Below are 20,196 nucleotides of genomic sequence, written 5' to 3' on the forward strand. Positions count from 1 at the left end.
GAGTCAGTTATTTGCTGGTGCAGCTCACAGAACTCAGAGAAACGCTTAACATTTGCTAGTTTGTTAAATGATATGACATAAGGCGAACCCCATACTATTGGGATTTTATGGAGGCTTCCTCACTTGGGCGTGATGAACTCTTAACTCCATTTCCAGCCCCTCTCCCCTCCCTGGACAGTAGGGGTTGCAGCTGAACATTCCAAGCCATCTAATCAAGCTTTGACCTTTCTGCTGACCAGTCCCCATCCAGGAGCCCCCCCAAGAGTCACCTCATTAGAACAAAAGACACTCCTAGCAACCAGGAAATTACAAGGATTTCAGGAGCCCCGTGTCAGGAGCTGGGGGCGGAAACCAGTATATTATGTCACAGTAGCAGTACCCGGATTGACCCCAGACCTGTTGGCCCAGAGTGCACTCTCATACTGGTACATTCCACTGCCTTTCATTTCCCCTGATACCCAGGGCGAGGACGATGACCCTGAACCCTGGGAGCCACCACAAGGGACTCTTGTGTGAGCCTCACTGCTTAGACTTGAGCAGATTGTTCACTGCACAGGAGCCCCTGGCTGGGGGGCTAGTGATTCACACAGAGCCACCACTTGGGCTTGGACCTACGTCTCATGGCTTCCTTCTCCTTTGCCAGTTGTGTCTTCCCGGGACTCTGCCCTTCCCCAGAAGGGGCTGGAGAAAATGACCAAGTTCCAGGTGAGTTGAGTTTTATCTCTTAAAATTACATCTCTTTTCTCAAAGATTAGATACATACTTTTTTTCTCTCCCATGGGAAGGGTAAAGGAAGAAAACATGTGTTCGTTATATGCCAGGTACTTGCCTTTTTTTTTTTTTTTTTTTTTGGCTGTGCCATGCGTGGCTTGCGAGATCTTAGTTCCCTGACCAAGGATAAAACCCGAGCCCACTGCAGTAAAAATGCTGAGTTCTAACCACTGGACCACCAGGGAAGTCCCAGGTACTTGCTTTTTTATTGGTTCTAGTTTTTATTTTTGGTTTTGGTTTGTTTTATTTTATCATTTTCGTTTCAAAAATAAGAGTACAGAAATCCATAGATATCAAGAAATTTTGAAAACCCAAACTACTACACTGCTTGTGAATCAGTTATACTTAATATAATTATAATCACAGTATATGTGTAATTTTCAATTTTATTTTTTCACTTAATGTTAACACTTGAGTTTTTATGACTCAGCATTCTTCTGTGTATTGTCTGAGAAGGCTTTCTATTTTTTGTCTAACATTTCAGAAGCTACAGTTAAGCATACAGACTGCTGTACCTCTGACTAAGTTTTGCTTTGATTCATAACATTTTTGCATAGGGCTTTAAAAAATGGAATATAATTTACTTACAAAAATTACAGGTCAATGACAGTTGTATACCCCATTTTGCAAGTTTTATAATTGCATTAACCCACTACACAAAACAAGAAATAGAACATTTACATTACCTACATTACCCCAAAAGTTTCTCTCATGTCTCTTTCAAGACAGTTTCTTACCCCCGGGAGGCATCTACTGTTCTGATCTGTCATCATATCACTAGATTTACTTGTTTTCAAATTAAATATAATCAGTGAAATCATAGTGTATGTACTCTTGTGTCTGGCTTCTTTCACCCCGCATAAAGTTTTTGAGATTCATCTGTGCTGTTGCAGGTGTCAGTAATTCATTCCTTTTTTATTATATTCCATTTTATGAATATATCAGTTTGCTTATCCTTTTGAAGGACCTTTGAGTTGTTTGCAGCTTTTAATTGTTAATGCATAAAGCTCCCATGAGCATTCTGCGCAGGTCTTGAGGACATATGTTTTCATATCTCTTGGGTAAACATCTAGAAGTGGTAGATGAATATAAACTGTTTTCCACAGTGCTTGTACCATTTAACAACTTATCAGCGGTGCATGAAAGTTCCAGTTCGTTCTACCTCTTTGCTGCCATTTGGTGTTGTAGATCTTTTTTATTTTAGCCATTCTAATGAAATGACATCTCACCGTGACTGTAATTTGTATTTCCCTCATGATACATGACATTGAATACTTTTTCATGGGTTTTTGCAATTGGCCTATCCTTTATGAAAAGTTTGTTAAAGTCATCTGCCCATTTAAAAATGTGGCTTCTACTTTTTATTATTGAGGAGTTCTTTATGTTTTGTGAGTTCAAGTCCTTTGTTAGATATACGTACTATATTTTTTTTCCATTCTGTGATTTGTCGATTTGTTTTCCTAATTTTGTCTTTTAAAATCATTTTTGAGGTGAAATTTACATGTAATATACATATAAAAATGTATTTGATCAATTTTGACAAATATACATACCCACGTGACCACTGCCACAATCTAGATGTAGATCATTTCCATCACCAAAAAGGTTACCTGGTGCCCCAGTTAATCCCAATCCCACATCCCTGGCTGTAGGCAATAACTGATTTACTTTATGTCACTCCAGATCAGATTCATCGTTTCTTGAGTTTCACATTAATGGAATTATACAGTATATGCTCTTCTTGTGTCTGGCTTCATTTGTTCATCAGAATGTTTTTGAATACAGGTCAATAATTTGTTCCTTTTTATTGCTGCATAGTATTTCATTGCATGGATATACCACAATTTGGTTATTCATTCACCTCTTGGTGGACATCTTTTATTGTGGTAAAATATACATAACAGGGACTTCCCTGGCGGTCCAGTGAGTAAGACTCCATGCTCCCATTGCAGGGGGCCCGGGCTCAATCCCTGGTTGGGGAAGCAGATCCTACCTGCATGCCGCAAGTAAGAGCCTGCATGCCGCAACTAAAGATCCCATGTGCCACAACTAAGACCCAGTGCAGCCAAAAATAAAACAATTTATATATATATATATATATATATATATATATATATATACACATAACATAAAATTTACCATTCAAACTATTTTTAAGTGTACAGTTCAGTGGTATTAAGTACATTCACACTGTTGTGCAACCATCACCACCACACATCTCCAGAACTGTTTTCATCTTCTCAAAGTGGAATTTCATACCCATTAAACAGTAGTTCCCTATCCCCCACACCCCCCAGTCTCTTGCAAACATCACTTTACTTCCTGTCTCTATATATGTGACTACTCTGGGTATCTCATATAAGTGGAATCATACACATAATCCTTTTGTGACTGGCTGGCTTCACTTAGCATAATGTCTTCAAGTTTCATCCATCTGATCAGGATTTTAAAGCAACTATCATAAGGGAATTCCCCAGTGGTCCAGTGGTTAGGACTCTGCACTTCCACTGCAGGGGGCACAGGTTCCATCCCTGGTCAGGGAACTAAGATCCTACATCCTGCGTGCCGTGAGGCATGGCCAAAAAAAAAAAAAAAGTCAATGATCATAAATATATTTCAGTATTTAGCATGTGGCATTGACATGCGGACTGGAGAAGAGAAGGAAACTACATAAGGTAGACTCAAGGTCCCCAGGATCTAGAACAACTTCCCACCCACCCTCTCCACCCACTAAGTGCCGTCCCTCTCCCAGTGGCCACTGATCATAAGATTGAGGCTGTGTGTGTGCTTGATGTCGTAGGAGCCAGTGTCCTTCAAGGACGTGGCTGTGACCTTCACCAAGGAGGAGCTGGGGCTGCTGGACTCCACTCAGAGGAAGCTGTACCAAGACGTGATGCTGGAGAACTTCCGGAACCTGGTCTCAGTGGGTGAGGACGGGCACCCTGTGACTCACTGTCAACCCTCAGAAGAGCCTTGGTTTCAAACGTTTAAGACTTGGGGCTCTTGAAATGCTTCCCTGAATCTGGGGCCCTGAATTTCCTCATCCCAGTGGGACATCTCATCTCTACCTTGTCTATTTTCTCAAATTGTAGTTGCAACATCTTGGTGGGGTTTTAAAGTCAATTAGCAAATTGCGTCATTATTGCATTTAATGAAATAGGACGGAATAGCATAGCTTCTTGTCAGGAACTGCATATAGTGCAACAGAAATTGTGAGTTAAAGACAGGAAAGGAGATGTGATAAAAGTAGATAGTGGTTAGGATTGAGTCATTCGATCCCTCGATTCGGTGATGTACATCTGTGTATTTGTCTACCAGATCACAGCATAAGAGGTATTTAGTACAACAGGTCCTGATCAGAATTTGGAAAAATACTACTTACAGTGCATGAAGATTGTAGAATTGGAATTAAAAATTTTGCCTTTAGTGTACTCACCTTACACATGTGCCATTTCTTTTTCACAGGATATCTACCTTTCAAATTAGATATGATACTACAGCTGGGGAGAAAAAAGAAGCTTTGGGTGATGGAGCCAGAAGCCCAAGGAGCAGGGTGTTCAGGTGAGAACCATGCAGGTCTGAGTCCTTGCAGATCACAGAGAATGGTGCTAAGTGGATCTCACTGCCCACTCCTCCTGCAGAAAGCTCATGAGTGGAGAATATATCAGTATGATGAAAGGATTATTTCAGAACACTGTTAATCTTCTGATGAATGCCTAATCTAATTTTAATTTCTATGGTACTTGTATTAGCCATCAATTGCTGTATAACAAATTGCTCTTAAACTTTGCAGTTTAGAGCTACAGGCATTATAGTTTCTGTGAGTCAGGAATCTGGGGGCAGCTTAGGGTAGTTCTGGCTCATGATCTCATAAGATCTCAAGGAGTCTGCATGAGCTGCAATCCTCTGAAGGCTTGATGGGCCTCAAGGGATGTGCTTCCAAGATGGGCTCATTCACAGGGTTGTTGACAGGAGGCCTCAGTTCTTCCCTGGCTGTTGGCAGGAGGCCTCAGTTCTTTGCCAAACAGGCCTCTCCTTAGGGCTGCCTGAATGTCCTCAAAACGTGGCAGCTGGTTTCCCCAAGCTAGTTACACCCAAGGGAGTAGAAGGCAGAAATCAAAGTGTCTTTTATGACATAACCTTGGAAGTGACATACCATCACGTCTGCCATATCCTGTTGGCTTTGCAGGCCAATCCTGAAAGGTTGTGGAGGGGACTTCAATAGGGTGTGGATACCTCCTGGAGATTGTCTTGGATGCTGGCTACCACAGCGACTTTTGGTATTTGCAGATTCATATCTACAAAACCTGGAAGATAATATTAGCCATTCAGGCTTATCAGAAAATTCAGCCAAATTAAGTGGCAATAATTATCATAGGATTTTTTACTCCCATAGGATGTGTCAGTTAAGGGAATAAGTTTTCTAGTTTTTATTCCCAGTTATAATGTTCACTAGTTGAATATTATATATTAGGACATCATTGAAATAAAGAGGAATTCTCTCAAATCTAGCTTATGTATTAACATGTGCATATAATGGCTGAATTAAGGAAATAAAGTTATCATCTCATGGGTTCATTATCAGGACAGAGGAGATGTTTCCCTTTGCAAATCTTTTCTTTTCACTTTTGCTGAGCAAGTCCCCTGCTCGGTAGCACTGTATTTCTAATTTTGACCTCATACATAAGTCTTGGTACATTAGTTCTAAATGAGTCTCATTAACACGTAGTGAATAGGAGGCTACTACTTATCAGCTCTTTGTTTCCGTAAGCATGAAAAAACAAAGACAGAGTCCAGCTGAACTCTCCACTGGTTGAATAGGGTCTCCCAGCACAGTCGACCTGTGAAATATTTTTTTGTCCCTGAACTTGTCCTCACTTTCATCTCTGAATTCTCTTTATCCTTCCAGGACATGGGAACCAAAATGAGATAGAGACGCTTCAAGAAGCAGGATTAAGACAGCTTTTACATGAAGGCCTTATGTGCTGGCAGATATGGGAACAGTTTACAAGTAAATTAACCAGAACTCAGGACTCAATAATAAATCTGCAAGGCAAGAAGTTGCCAAAACAAGATGATTCCTCCTGTGAGGCGTGGTCAGGAGAATCTACTCAGCTTCCTGAAGATGAGAACTATGTAGGAAAGCTTCAAGGAGAGAGTTCCACAAGTATCAAAAATCAAGAGTCTCCAACTCAGACATCCTGGGATTTCTGGAGAAAAATGTATCTGAGAGAGTCACAGAATTATCAGAGTAGGTGTCAGCAAATTGACATAAAAGATAAACTGTGTCAGTGTGATCACTGTGTCATGAGAAGGATCTCTCATCACCATGGCAATCAGGAAGTACACAAAAGCGAGAAGGCTTGTGGCCACAATGATCATGGAAAAGACTTTGTGAAGAACACATCCCAGCATAGTATCATCCACTCAGGAGAGCAGACCTCTGATGAGACTGGAAAAGGTGTCAGCCTTGGCTATGATGTTGAACTTCATCAGCAGTTGCGTGTAGGAGAGAAGCCCCACGTGTGTAGTGAGTGTGGGAAGGGCACCACGTATAACTCAGTGTTTCACATTCATTACAGTGTTCACAGAGGAGGGAAACACAGTGGGAATGATGAGTGTGGGGTGGACTTGGGTCAGAGCTCACATCCGGAGACCCATCAGAGAGTCAACCCAGGGGAGAAACCCTACAGATCTGGGGTGTGTGCTGCTGAGAGCTTCAATCAGAACTCCTCCCTTCCCACTCATGAGCCCATTCACCCGGGGGAGAATCTGTGTAGGAGTGGCAGGTGTGGGAAGGGCTCCAGTCATAGCTTAGACCTCAACAGTCACTGTGTAGACAACACTGGCGAGAAATCCTGGAAATGTGAGCTGTGTGGTAAAGGCTTCAATGAGACATCACAAATTCAAGCCCGTCAGACAGCCTACCCTCAAGGCAAAACGTCCAAATGGAAGGCATATGACAGGATATTCAGTCAGAGCTCTGGTCCTCTTCAGAGAGTTCACACTGGAGAAAAACCATATAAATGCAAGGTATGTGGGAAAGACTTCAGTAAGGCCTCCAACCTTCAAGCCCATCAGAGAATCCACACCGGCGAGAAACCCTACCAATGTGATGTGTGTAATAAGAGCTTCAGCCGGAATTCCCACCTTCAGGCCCATCAGAGAGTCCACACGGGAGAGAAACCCTACAGATGTGACACATGTGGGAAGGATTTCAGTCAGATTTCCCATCTTCAGGCCCATCAGAGAGTCCACACAGGAGAGAAGCCCTACAGATGTGACACATGTGGGAAAGGCTTCAGTCAGAGCTCACATCTTCAAGACCACCAGCGGGTCCACACTGGAGAGAAACCGTACACGTGCGATGTGTGTGGGAAGGGTTTCAGTTGGAGCTCCCATCTTCAAGCCCATCAGAGAGTCCATACAGGGGAGAAACCCTACAAGTGTGAAGAATGTGGGAAAGGCTTCATCTGGAACTCGTACCTTCACGTTCATCAGAGGATCCACACGGGAGAGAAACCCTATAAGTGTGGCATGTGTGGGAAGAGCTTCAGTCAGACCTCCCATCTTCAAGCCCATCGGAGGGTCCATACAGGAGAGAAACCCTACAAATGTTTTGACTGTGGTAAGGGCTTTAGCAAGAGTTCATGTCTTCAGGTTCATCAGAGAGTCCATAGTGGTGATCAATCCAGTACATGCAGAGTGTGATAAAAGTGTTCTTCAGAATTTAGACTTCTCATTTTCATCAGAAAACGCCCACAACAGGGGCTGTTTATAAAATGTTGTATTTTAAGCATTCAGGAGGGAGCTGCTTTTTTTTACAGTCATCCGAATTCCATTGGAGGAGACCTATTTGTTGTATGAGTATGGCCAGTGTGTCCAGCAGAGCCCAAAATGTCACAATTCTCAAGAGAATGCACAGCAGAGAAACCTTGTAAGGATGGTGCAGTAGGTTTCAGTCAGAACCTTTACATTCAATAGAATCTACGTGGGGGAGAAGCTTTAAAAATGAGAAGTACCATCAGGACTTCAGGAAAAGTATAATGATGGACATGACAAAATCCATGTCCACTAGAATGTAAGCTCCATGGGGGCAAGAGGTCTGTTTACTGCTTGTATGACCATGACCTGGAACCAGTGCCAAACAGAGCAGGTGCCCTGGACTTTGTCTCACTTGAAGGAGAGGAATAGGACAAACATTTGAAAATGTTAGCTCAATCCCAAGTAGTCACGATAAATTGTACTAGGAAAAGGATTCTTGGAAGAAACCTTAAAAATTAATTCAAGGAAATGATAATTTAATAAAAATATGTTAAATCATGCAGTCTACAATTTGAGTGTTAGATTTTTGCCATTGGCTCCTATCCTGCTCAGCTCCACTTTTCAAGCAGTAAAGGGCTCGATTTTTTATCGCATCATTTAAGACTTTCTCTGGACAGTGTACCATCAGTTGTGTATAGTGTAAGTTTCACTATTTTTCTTTTGTTGGGTCTTTGGTGACAGAAAAAGACTGAATGGAAAAAGAAAAACTTGGTTTTCATTCCATAAAGCTTCCTGTCAAGGGGTCTACAAAGAAGGGAGAACATATTATAATATGCATTTTGGATGTTGAACTAAGCTGTTAAGGCACAGAGCGTTTTGGACAGCACCCCATGCTTCTCAGATGCTTCTGTATTTTTCAAGTTTGCTTGTTTGAACCGTTTACTCAGGTGTATATTTACTGGAGGTAGTGGACAGTTTCCCACAGCTGTTTTGCTTTGTTGTTTTTTTTTTTTGAGTATAGATAATTTGCAATGTTGTGTTAGTTTCAACTGCACAACAAAGTAATTAATATATATATTATATGTATATATATATATTCTTTTTCAGATTCTTTTCCTTTATAGGTTATTAGAGAATATTGAGTAGAGTTCCCTGTGCTATACTGTAGGACCTAGTTGTTCACATTTTTTTTTTCTTCTGGACCTTACCTTCCAGGACACTGGTTGCTTAAGTTCTATGGTATCTCAAGTTTCATGTTACCATCAGAAATCCAGGGCCAACACCATACACTGGGGTGGGCTACCGGAGCTCATGGATGTTTATAACCGTTAGGATGTTCTCAGTTGTAAGAAATAGAAAACCAACTCAAACTAGCTGAGACAAAAAGAAGGATTATGTAATTACTTCAAAATCCTTTTCAGATAATCCCAACATCTAAATTGTCTTGGTATTGATGTCTGTTGATTGTTTTTTTCTCATTCAAATTCTGATTGTTCTGGTTCTTGGTATGATGGGTGATTTTTTTTTTTATTGTATCCTGGATATTTGGGGTACAGTGTTGCAAGACTTTGGATCCCATTTGATCTTTTTTGTCAGGAAATCACCTGTTTAGGTGTAGTACACAGGTCCAAATGGGAATGGAAGTTCACCTTCCTTCTGGGCCCTTTTGACACTGTGTGTGTGGGAGTGGGGGCGCTGGTGGGGGGGTGGCAGAGGGCCAACTGCCTCTACCTCCTTGCTGCTGAAAGTTCAGCTGTCCCCGTTCAGCCTAGTAGGGGGCATTAGAGCACTGCCTAGGACTGCCTCACCTCTGTGGGTGGTGGGAGTGAGGTGGGGAGGTGGGGAGTGGGAATTCAGCTTTCCATTCATCCCCACTGACCTAGTATTATGGGCTCTCTGTCATATTTGCCTTCTCCTTTTCCAGAAGGGGGATAGTTCAGTAAATTCCAGAAAGTAGTATTTCCTTTCTTGGTTAAACATCTTGTCCATTCTCAGAAGGGATATGACTCTTACAAAGAGAGCTTAACATCCGTTGAGGGATACTTCAAGATCACCATTCCTACTATGTTGAAGCCTCAGTGAGGTAAGTGATATTATTCCCATTGTAACATGAGGAAGGGTTAAACCATTGCCCTAGTTCATACAAGTGGCAGTATTGGTAAAATTCAGGCTTTAAAACTTCAAGATTTTAATTCTTAATTATGAAAAACGTCCAGAATAGTCAAAAAGAGAAAATAAAATGGACCCCATATATTCATCACCCAAATTTAACAATGATCAAGATTTTGCCACATTTGCTTAATCTATCCCTTTTTCCTTTTTATCTTACATGCTGAAATAATTTAAAGCAAATCCCTGATGGCATCTCTTACACCTATAGGCATCTCTTAAATATAGACTATTTTTTACAAGATCAGAAAGCTATTATCACACCTAACATAATTAACAGTCACATTTCTATGATTGCTTCAAGTTTTCACTTAGCTACAGACTAAATAAACTTCTTTCTTTCTTTCTTCCTTTCATTCTTTCTTTCTTCCTTTCTTTTGTACTGTCTCTAATTTTGGTATCAGGATAATATTGGCTTCTATTTTCTGGAAGAGATTGTGTATAATTGGTGCTGATGCTTCTTCAAATGTTTAGTAGAATTCTCCAGTGAAACTATCTGGACTTAGAGATTTCTTTTTTTGGAAGTTTTAAAATTATGGATTACATTTCTTCAATAGTTATAGGACTATTGAGATTATTTCATATTGGGTGAATTTGGGTAGTTTGGTTTTCAAAGGATTGGTCTATTTCTCTTAAGTTGTTGAATTTACCTGGATAGAGTTGTTCATAGAAGTCCTTTATTAAGTTTTTATTGGCTGCAACATCTGTAATTATATCCCCAATTTTATCCTTGATATTGGTAATGTCTTTGTCTTGCTAGAAGCTTATCAATTTTATGGATCTTTTCAAAGAATCGGCTTTCTGTTTCATAGATTTTCCTTTATTTTTATGTTTTTAATTGTACTTATTTCTGCTCTTTATTATTTCCTTTCTTGTGCTTACTTTTGATTTATTTTTCTCTTTTCCTAGTTATCTGAGTGGGATTTTGACTATTGTTTTGAGACCTTTCCTCTTTACTAAGGTAAACATTTAGTGGCATGAATTTCCCTTTCAGCACCCCTAGATTTTAATATGTTGTATTTTTATTTTCATTCCATTTCCAAATGTTTGGAGAGTTTTCTGTTTTGCTTCTTAGTTTAATTTCTAGTTTGATTCCATTATGATCAGAGAACATAGTTGGTATGATTTTGATCAGCTCATATATTCCCAGACATCAATTTGTTCTCTCAGGGAGAAAACAGTATAAATATGGTAAGGGCTTTAGAAGGGAGTCATCTCTTACAGCCACCATTGAGTTCACATGGGAATAATAGTTTTACACGTATAGTGTGCATGGTAAGAGATTTGGCTTTAGGTCACTTACTTGTGTTTCAACAGTATAGGAAAGAAATTCTAAACAAGTGAGGAATGTGGAGAGGGATTTGACAGGAACTCCCATCGTGTCCACTAGAGGGTGAACATTGGAGAGAAATCCTAAAATGCGGCAAGACTGGAAAGTGTTTCTTCAAGTTCGGTTCAAGCGATATTCCTCAAGTCCACTTAGTTTTCACTCAGGAGGGAGGACTTACTGTGAATAGCAGTGGAAAGAGCTTCAGAGAGAGCAAATACCTTCATATTCACTGGAGTCCATAAGGAGGAGAAACCCTACAAGTGCTATGTGTATGGAAAGGATTTTGCATATAGCTGAGTTTTCACACTCATCTGAGTGTTCTCTCAGGGGATGAATCCTGTAAATATAATGGATGTGGTAAGAATGAAAACAGCCATGAATGGGATGAGTGGAGTAAGGGCTTATTTGGAGTTCACATCTTCGTGTCCATCTCAGAACCCACATGGGAGAGAAGCTTCCATATATAGGAAAAAGATATTAAGGACTTCATGTGAAACTCATTCATCAGAGGTGCATGAGGAAAAGAAAACCATATACATGTGAAGAGTTTATTATTTTGAATAATAGTTCAGACTTTCTTACTCATCAGTGTCTGCACAGGAGGACAGAAATTCTATACATATGGTCAGTACTTGACCTGTCAGGGTTCAATAGAGAACCAGATGCCACTCTGTATATTCTAGGCATGAATGCTTTTTTTGTGGGGAGGGGGGCGGGGAGTAATAATTTTTTTTTGCCCTGCTACATGGCATGCTAGATCTTAGTTCCCCAACCAGGGATCAAACTCGTGCCCCCTGCAGTGGAAGCACGGAACCCTAACCACTGGACCACCAGGGAATTCCCATGGAGTAATAATTCTTATTGGAGTATAGTGGACTTACAACGTTGTGTTAGTTTCTGCAGGCATGAATGCTTTTAATACAGGCAATAAGAGGCACGCACACGTTTGGAAGAGCTAAGGGAACGTTGACCAGGGAAGCCAACACCAGCCTGCAGCGCCAAACTGGGTTCTCAAGAGCTTTCTTAGAAGCTGCTGCCAATCTCAAGAATCTCAGTCTACAGCAGCAACATGAGTGATACTCAGGGGATTTCTCTGAAGCTGGTGAAGATGCGGAAAGCCCCATAAGCTATCTCAGTCTATAGTACCAATATGGGTGATATATTTTTTTAAGTATTAAAAGCTTTATTTATGATTGGAATCATTCAACAGAAAAGCAAAAGCAAATGAGCCTGAAAAAGGAACTAAGCTGTCATCTAGAATAGCCTCAGTAGCTAAGCTGCCTTTGCACCTGGCTGGCATGACAGCTGTGGCTCAGCATACACAGCAGTTACACTCACAGCAGCATCAATATGGATGTTTTTTTTTTCTTTTTTTTTTTTTTTTGGCCGCACCGCGAGGCTTGTGGGATATTAGCTCCCCGACCAGGGATTGACCCCGGGCCCTCAACAGTGAAAGCACAGACTCCTAACCACTGAATCACCAGGAAATTCCCTGGATGATTCTTAAGAAGCTCACTTGCATGCTTGGAAGCTCATGCCTGTCCACGATTCCTCCTGCAATTGCCTTTGGAGAATAATGCCTTTTCTTCCTATGCTTCCTAAGTCTCATGTGAGTGCCTTTTCAATGGCCAACTGTCACCAAGAAACACCTGGGGAAGGGGATTCTGAGCTATGCTGTTCCTGTCTTCTCTTTTAATACGGGAACCCTTAACAGATTCAGTCGTAAAAAGAAGTGATGATGCCCATGTGACCAACAGACAATATAGCACAGTGTTGTAGGGGCCTCATTTGCACCTCAAGTATTAGTAAACAGCATGCACACTTATTTATGTCCAATCCATGAAGGTCGTGCTACAGGAAGGGCTACAGTTAGCACTTCACTCTTGGAAGACATCAGTTTTCCTACACTGTTGATGGACTCTATTGGTATCATGCATGGCAAGGATTCCAGAGATACCTCCGGTCTCCCCAATCATTAAACATCTATGCAGAATAAAATCCATAAACGTGATGGTTGTAGCCACAGTTATCGTCAATGCTCAAACTGCTACCATACCTTCTACACAGGAAGAAAATTGTAATTGGGGTGAGTCTTCAGATTTATTAAACAGACCGTATTAGAAAAATAACCTAATGTTCTTTTTCTAATGTCAGGTCATACAAGTTATCAGAGAGTGTATTCATAAAATAAATAAAATGTGGTGAGAACTTTAATCAATGCGCAGGCCCTTAAATTCATTAGTCTCCACCACATGAGAGAAAGTTTATTGAAGTGATGTTTTAAGAGTATCACAGAAACACTCCTATATGGTCAACACACTGTTTTCTCTTTATGGGCACATGAGAAGACTATGTTCACATCCTCCAATATGGATTGGAGCCAAATGATTGAATTCTGGCCAATGGAGTGAGGACAAAAATTATGTGCACCACTTCCTGGCATTGCCCATAAAAATATTCCAGGTGATTCTCTCCTTCCTCTTCCACAGTGATCCCTAGCCATGAATTATGGGTGCCACCTGTTCCATATATGTAGCCACAAGATGAAGGACTGCCTGACTTCAGCTGGACATCGCTTGAGTGAGAAATCTTTTTTGCACTAAGACACTGAGATTTCAGGGGTTATCTGAAGTATCAAGTCTATCCTAACCAGTACAAAAGTCTTAGTAGCAGCTAATTTCATAATTACACAGGAAGGTAACTCTACAATCCCCCCCTTAAATTTTTGAAACAATTATTTTCAAACTTACATAAAACTTACAAGTACAGTAACAAGGGATTTTCCTTCCCTGAACTCTGAGACTATCATGATGCCCCATCACCACTGGATACTTCAGTGTATATTATTACAAATATGGATTTTTTCTACACAATCATTTTATAACAACCAACATCAGGAGATTAATATTTGTACATTACTACTATCTAATCCACATATTCCATTCACATTTCATCAATTGCCCCAACAATGTCCTTTATAGCAAAATTATCCAATCTAGGATCACACAATGCGTTTAGTCATTACAGCACGTTAGGCTCCTTCAGTATGGAATAGTTTCTCAGACTTCCATGAGCTTGACACTTTAGAAGATCACATGTTATTTTTGTTCTTGTGTAGAACATCCCTTAATTTGGACTTGTCTGATATTTCCTTGTGATTAGATTCAGCTTATGCATCTTTGGCCAGAATATCACAGAAGTGATGATGTGCTCTTTTGGCATACAATTTTATTTATCCCATTTGTGGTGATGTTAATTTCGATTACTGGACCCATATGATATCTGCTAGACCTTTCACTGTAAAGTTACTAGTTTTTTCCATTATAATCAGGAAGTAGTGTGTGGAGTGGTACTTTGAGTTCATGAAAATACCTGCTTTTCATTAAACTCTCATTAACTGATTTATTAATATAATCTAGACTCTTGGATTTCTAATCTATTCAATGTGTTATGATCAGTTACTGTCACTTATTTTGATCCTTAAATTAACCCAGATTTGGCCATGGGAACCCTTTAGGCTGGCTTCTGTGTCCTTTTAATTTGTACCCATCATTCTTTAATCACCCCCTTACTTTCTGGCACAAGACATGTGAGGCTCACCTTGTACTTCCCCAGCCTGTTGATTTGCACTCTTGCGAGTCTCCTAGGTGAAATCTGAAACAGAAGCTCCAGACACAGAGGGTAGGGAGAGACTGGAGAAAGAGGCAGATCACTTCAGGTTGGGAGGTGGCAGGTTTAATAAGGGAACTCACATACAAGGCTTGTCTTTGGTGACTGCAAGACAAATAGATCTCTGCACCCGCCTGCCAGAATCTTAAAAGTTTATATAGAGGCCTTAACTGGGTTCAGTCATGTATTCAATCCAGATGGTCTTAACAACATCTTACTGTCTCAAGGCTGTGTCCTGGAGGCAGCTTCTAGTGGGGAGCGGGCAAGTGGACTGCATATTCCAAAGACAGGGGAGGGGGCAAGGAGCCTCCAATTGCCCAAGTCCAGCTCATGGGTCAACCAGTGGTCACATCCTCGAAATGACCTTCTCCAACTTAGCCCCGCCTTTTAACAAGGAGGCCTTCTTCCATGTAGTGGAGAATGGTGATTAGAGGCCAAAATATGGGTACTAGGTGTACTCGTTACTGTAGAGTCACTGCTCCCGGGCTCTCTCATACCCAGAACCAGCAGGGGATGAGTGTGTGATTGTGTTTATACACGTTTTTTTTTTTTTTGGTTTTTGGCCATGCTGCACAGCATGCAGGATCTTAGTTCCCCAACCAGGGGTCGAACCTGTGCCCCCTGCAGTGGAAGCAAGGAGTCTTAACCACTGCGCCACGAGGGAAGTCCCAATACACATTTTTTCCCCTATATTTCTTCATACAGTTGACCCTTGAACTTGGGTTTGGGCTGCATGGGTCCACTTACACGTGGACTTTTTTTTCAATAGTAAATAGTACAGGAGGGTTGGAGTTTTGGCGAGAGTTTGTGGAAGATGGTGCCTGTTGTGACAGGTTCCTGGCTCACAGCTCCTAAAACCCATGGAATTTCCTGAGTGATAAACGTGTCTTTTGTTATGTTAATGAGTCGTTGGAATTATGAAACTATCATTCAAATGGAAGCATTATAGTTCTTCGGAACCATTATTATCTCAAAAGGAAAGGAGAATGATACAGATACACTGGCTGAGGTGTTTTGAGGGGCATCTAAGTGTTCCAGCCTGTGGCTTACCTTAACATGTTTTTTTGTTTTTTTGTTTGTTTTTGCGGTACACGGGCCTCTCACTGCTGTGGCCTCTCCCGTTGCGGAGCACAGGCTCCGGACGCACAGGCCCAGTGGCCATGGCTCATGGGCCCAGCTGCTCCGTGGCATGTGGGATCTTCCCGGACCGGGGCATGAACCCGTGTCTCCTGCATCGGCAGGAGGGCTCTCAACCACTGCGCCACCAGGGAAGCCCTACCTTAACATATTCTTGAAGTACCATGGCGTGGATTAAAAGAAAATTTGGTGAGCCGCCTCCATCTAAATGACTTACTAGGGAAGCTATGTGAAATTATTTAAAAGAGCGAGGGAGGCTTCCCTGGTGGCGCAGTGGTTGGGAGTCCACCTGCCGATGCAGGGGACACGGGTTTGTGCCCCAGTCCGGGAGGATCCCACATGCCGCGGAGCAGCTGGGCCCGTGAGCCATGGCCGCTGAGCCTGCACGTTCGGAGCCTGTGCTTCGCAACAGGAGAGGCCACAACAGTGAGAGGCCCGCGTACCGCAAAAAAAAAAAAAAAAAAAAAAAAAAGAGCGAGGGGATCAAACAGTACTTATTCTTCATGCAAAAGCTGCATAGAAGTCATATGGAAATGAAAAAAGGTTGTTTTGCCCTCCTCCTTATGTGTATCTTATGAGCAGTGGATGGAAGGAAAAAAAAAGAACAAATGGAACGCGATGGTTGTTCTGAACAAGAGTCTCAACCATGTGCATTTATTGGAATAGGAAATAGTGACCAAGAAATGCAACAGCTGAACTTGGAAGGAAAGAACTATTGCACGGCCAAAACATTGTATATATCTGATTCAGACAAGAGGAAGCACTTCATGCTGTCTGTAAAGATGTTCTGTGGCAATAGTGATGGCTTTGGTATGTTCCTCAGCAAGCGGATAAAAGTCATCTCCAAACCTTCCAAAAAGAAGCAGTCATTGGAAAATGCTGACTTATGCATCGCCTCGGTAACAAAGGTGGCTCTGTTTAATCGACTTCCATCCCAGACAGTTAGTACCAGATCCTTGCATGTAGGAGGTAATTTCCATGCCAGTTCTCAGCAGTGGGCAGCATTTTACATTCATCTCTTAGATGATGATGAGTCAGAAGGAGAAGAATTCACAGACCGCGATGGATACATCCATTATGGACAAACAGTCAAACTTGTGTGTTCAGTTACTGGCATGGCACTCCCAAGATTGATAATTAGGAAAGTTGATAAGCAGACCGCATTACTGGATGCACATGATCCTGTGTCACAGCTCCATAAATGTGCCTTTTACCTTAAGGATACAGAAAGAATGTACTTGTGCCTTTCTCAAGAAAGAATAATTCAGTTTCAGGCCACTCCATGCCCAAAAGAACCAAATAAAGAGATGATAAATGATGGCGCTTCCTGGACAATCAATAGTACGGATAAGGCAGAGTATACATTTTACCAGGCGATGGGCCCTGTCCTTGCCCCAGTCATACCCATGCCTGTTGTAGACAGTCTTCAGCTGAATGGCAGTGGGGACGTAGCAATGCTTGAACTTACAGGACAGAATTTCACTCCAAATTTACGAGTGTGGTTTGGGGATGTAGAAGCTGAAACTATGTACAGACGTGGAGAGAGTATGCTCTGTGTTGTCCCAGACATTTCTGCATTCCGAGAAGGTTGGAGAGGGGTCCGGCAGCCAGTCCAGGTTCCAGTGACTTTGGTCCATAATGATGAAATCATTTATTCCACCAACACCCCAGAACCAGGGCCTACACCCCAGAACTGGTGCCATAGCCACATTGCAGTGCGGCGGGAGCAATCCTTCAAGCCAACTCCAGCCAAGTGCCCCCTAATGAGTCAAACACAAACAGCAAGGGGAATTACACAAATGTCAGCACAAATTCGACCAATGTCACATCATGTACAGCAACAGTTGTGTCCTAACTACTGTCTTTTTGCTAGGACGTACACTGACTTGAGTGCGGCCAAATGTTGACAAAAAAAAAAGAAAGAAAAAATGAAGAATCTTCTGTGGTTTCTTGGGAAAACTTTTCACAGCCAGGGATACTATTCAAAAAGCCCATTACCTGCAAGTGCTGATTTGAAGTGCAGAAGCCACAGTAAAACAAACAAACAAAAAAACATCAAAATGTACAACTTTTTGGAAATTGATTTTTTTCAGCTGTTATTTTTGTTTGGTTGGTTTGTGTTTGGTTTTGTTTAACTGGGCAAGAAATAGAGATGTGGCTGGAGTAAAAGGTAATCAGACTAGAAGATGAAAATCTAACAGTTTTTATGGACCAAGGAACTTGTATAAGCTTTAGCAAAAGGTACATTTTCATCATACCTTTTTTATATCACAGTATATATAATACACCTTTGTTACCAAATAGGTTGTTCTCCTCCCCACCCCCTTTGAGTGTTTGCTTTTAAGTGCATTCAGGTGCCAAGCTTGACCATGCTTGTTTAATCTAATTACCATACTCCTCCAGGTCTTTTTGGTCTAAGGCTGGAACTGTTCTTTTTATTTTATTATTTTCTTTAAAAGCTGAAGTCTTATGACTTTTCATGAATGGAAGGTGTTGTGATTTCAGCAAGTCAAATCTTGTAAAGGCCTGCATATTTCTTTTAAGATTATTTGAAGTCTGTGCAAAAGCTTTAAAAAAAATGCCTCTGCCTTGCCTGTAATACACGCAACGTACATTGACTTAGGCTCTATTCTCAGACACCGTTGATAGTTATTTCTGTGTTCCTTTTTTAAAAAAAAAATGTATTTATAGTTGTAATCCAAGAGGTTCTAACATTTCCCTGGAATTAAATGTGGCCACTTAGTCATTAATGAAAAGAAAATAGTAAATAGTACAGAAATACACAATCCACAGTTGGTTGAATCCAGAGATGGGGAACTTCCAATATGGCGGGCCCTTGGATATGGAGGGCCAGCTATAAGTTATAATCAGATTTTTGACTGAGTGGAGGGTCAGCGCTCCTAACCCCCAAGTTGTTCAAGGGTCAACTGTGTATATTGAAAAGCATAAATTGACACCTCTAAAGTTAATCCCAAACCACAGGTGCATTCTGTTTTCTCCCTTCCCAGCAAAGAGCTCCGATGCCGAAAAGAGTTAATAGCAGGTCTGAGACCACCTTCTGTAGAAAGGCCTGTTTCGAGGTCATGAAGGACATCTGGGAGCTTGGATTTTGGTAGGGTTCCCTCACCATTTCCTGTTAACGGGGATTCACTGTGCCTTGACTCTTTGTACAAATAATGCGGCTTACGCTGAACACCTGCTTTCCTTCTGGGCGCCGGGAATTTGAGTTCGTGCTCGGCAGAGCGTGACTACGTGACCAGCCTGCAGTGGGAATCTTGGGCGGTGTGTGTCTGATGGGCCTTCCTGGTAGATACACTTCACACGTGTTGTCACAGTTGTTGCTAGGGAATTAACTGTGTCAGACTGGTTTTCTCCAGACTTTACCCCAAGGAACAAAACTTTAGATAAACCAGAGAAAAAAAGAGGGCCTAGGAGGAAAATGCTTAGCCTCCTTGATAGCTTCACAGAGTTGTCACGGCGCCCCTCCCTTCAACCCCCGAACTGTAATGTTAACCCTGTAAGTGCTGAATTTATTGCTCAGGGGTTTGAGGGGGAAAGGGAAACTTTTAAAAGCGTGGGTTTGTATTTTGTGGCTAATACACCTAGATGTGGGATCATCTCAGTCACGGAAAGCTGCAAAGAAAAAGCGGCAGGGGGCCACAGCGCCCTGGATTTCTGCTGCCAGTGGGCAGGTTGAAACTTAATCTCTGAGTCTGAAGAACAGAGATGTGTCTTGCCTATAGGAACCTCTGGGGAAAAAAGGAGAAAACACGAAAAGGGAGGCAATCTCCAGATGGAGATACACTTTCGGAGATTTCAAAAGCCGTTTTCAGTTGTTATTGGGCTCCTGGGAAATCAGGTGTCTGACCCTGAGAGGCTGACGCTTCTCCAGCCTGGTGTGCATGTTTTCTAGAGGGTCAGTTTGGACTCTAAGAATGATGAAGAGGAAGGGGTTCCAGGAAAGCCTTACTTGAACTTAGAACATAGCTGTCTGACCCTACTGAGTCTCGGCTTTGCTGCTGCCAAAGAAAAGCAGCTGGCTTTTTTGCGAATCCTGAAATCACAGATGCTTATCTGCCTGGACCTGCCTCTGAGCTGAAACCTGAGACTGTCTACCTAAGTGTTTCAGCCCCAGCACGTGCTGTGCTTAATTGAAATGGGATGGAATTTCTTCACTCAAAAAACTGGCTCAGACTATGCAACTGTGGCAGACTTAGGACAGCCCTCTAGGGGGACCCTAAACTGTGACAAAACAGCATGGATGCTCCCACTTCTGGGCATAGATCCAAAGGAAATGAAAACAGGTTACTGAAGAGATACGTGTACTTCCATGTTCATTGCAGCATTATTCACAA

General features: G+C 41.8%; 1 protein-coding gene and 1 pseudogene across 1 annotated transcript; both read left to right on the forward strand.

Moving 5' to 3' along the window:
• The first annotated feature begins 644 nt into the window (after positions 1-644).
• On the forward strand, positions 645-8,091 carry ZNF233 (zinc finger protein 233). Its single transcript, XM_029241553.1, is given in 5 exon segments — positions 645-705; positions 3,572-3,698; positions 4,237-4,332; positions 5,681-7,420; positions 7,423-8,091. Coding segments are annotated over 5 exon segments (2,007 nt in total). The 5' UTR covers positions 645-690; the 3' UTR covers positions 7,452-8,091.
• A 7,914-nt stretch (positions 8,092-16,005) lies between these two features.
• On the forward strand, positions 16,006-17,696 carry LOC114906836 (annotated as a pseudogene).
• The last annotated feature ends 2,500 nt before the right edge of the window (positions 17,697-20,196 follow it).

The sequence above is a fragment of the Monodon monoceros genome, unplaced genomic scaffold (genome assembly GCF_005190385.1).
Source record: "Monodon monoceros isolate NGI ecotype Baffin Bay Population unplaced genomic scaffold, NGI_Narwhal_1 Super_Scaffold_10, whole genome shotgun sequence".
Lineage (NCBI taxonomy): Eukaryota > Metazoa > Chordata > Mammalia > Artiodactyla > Monodontidae > Monodon > Monodon monoceros.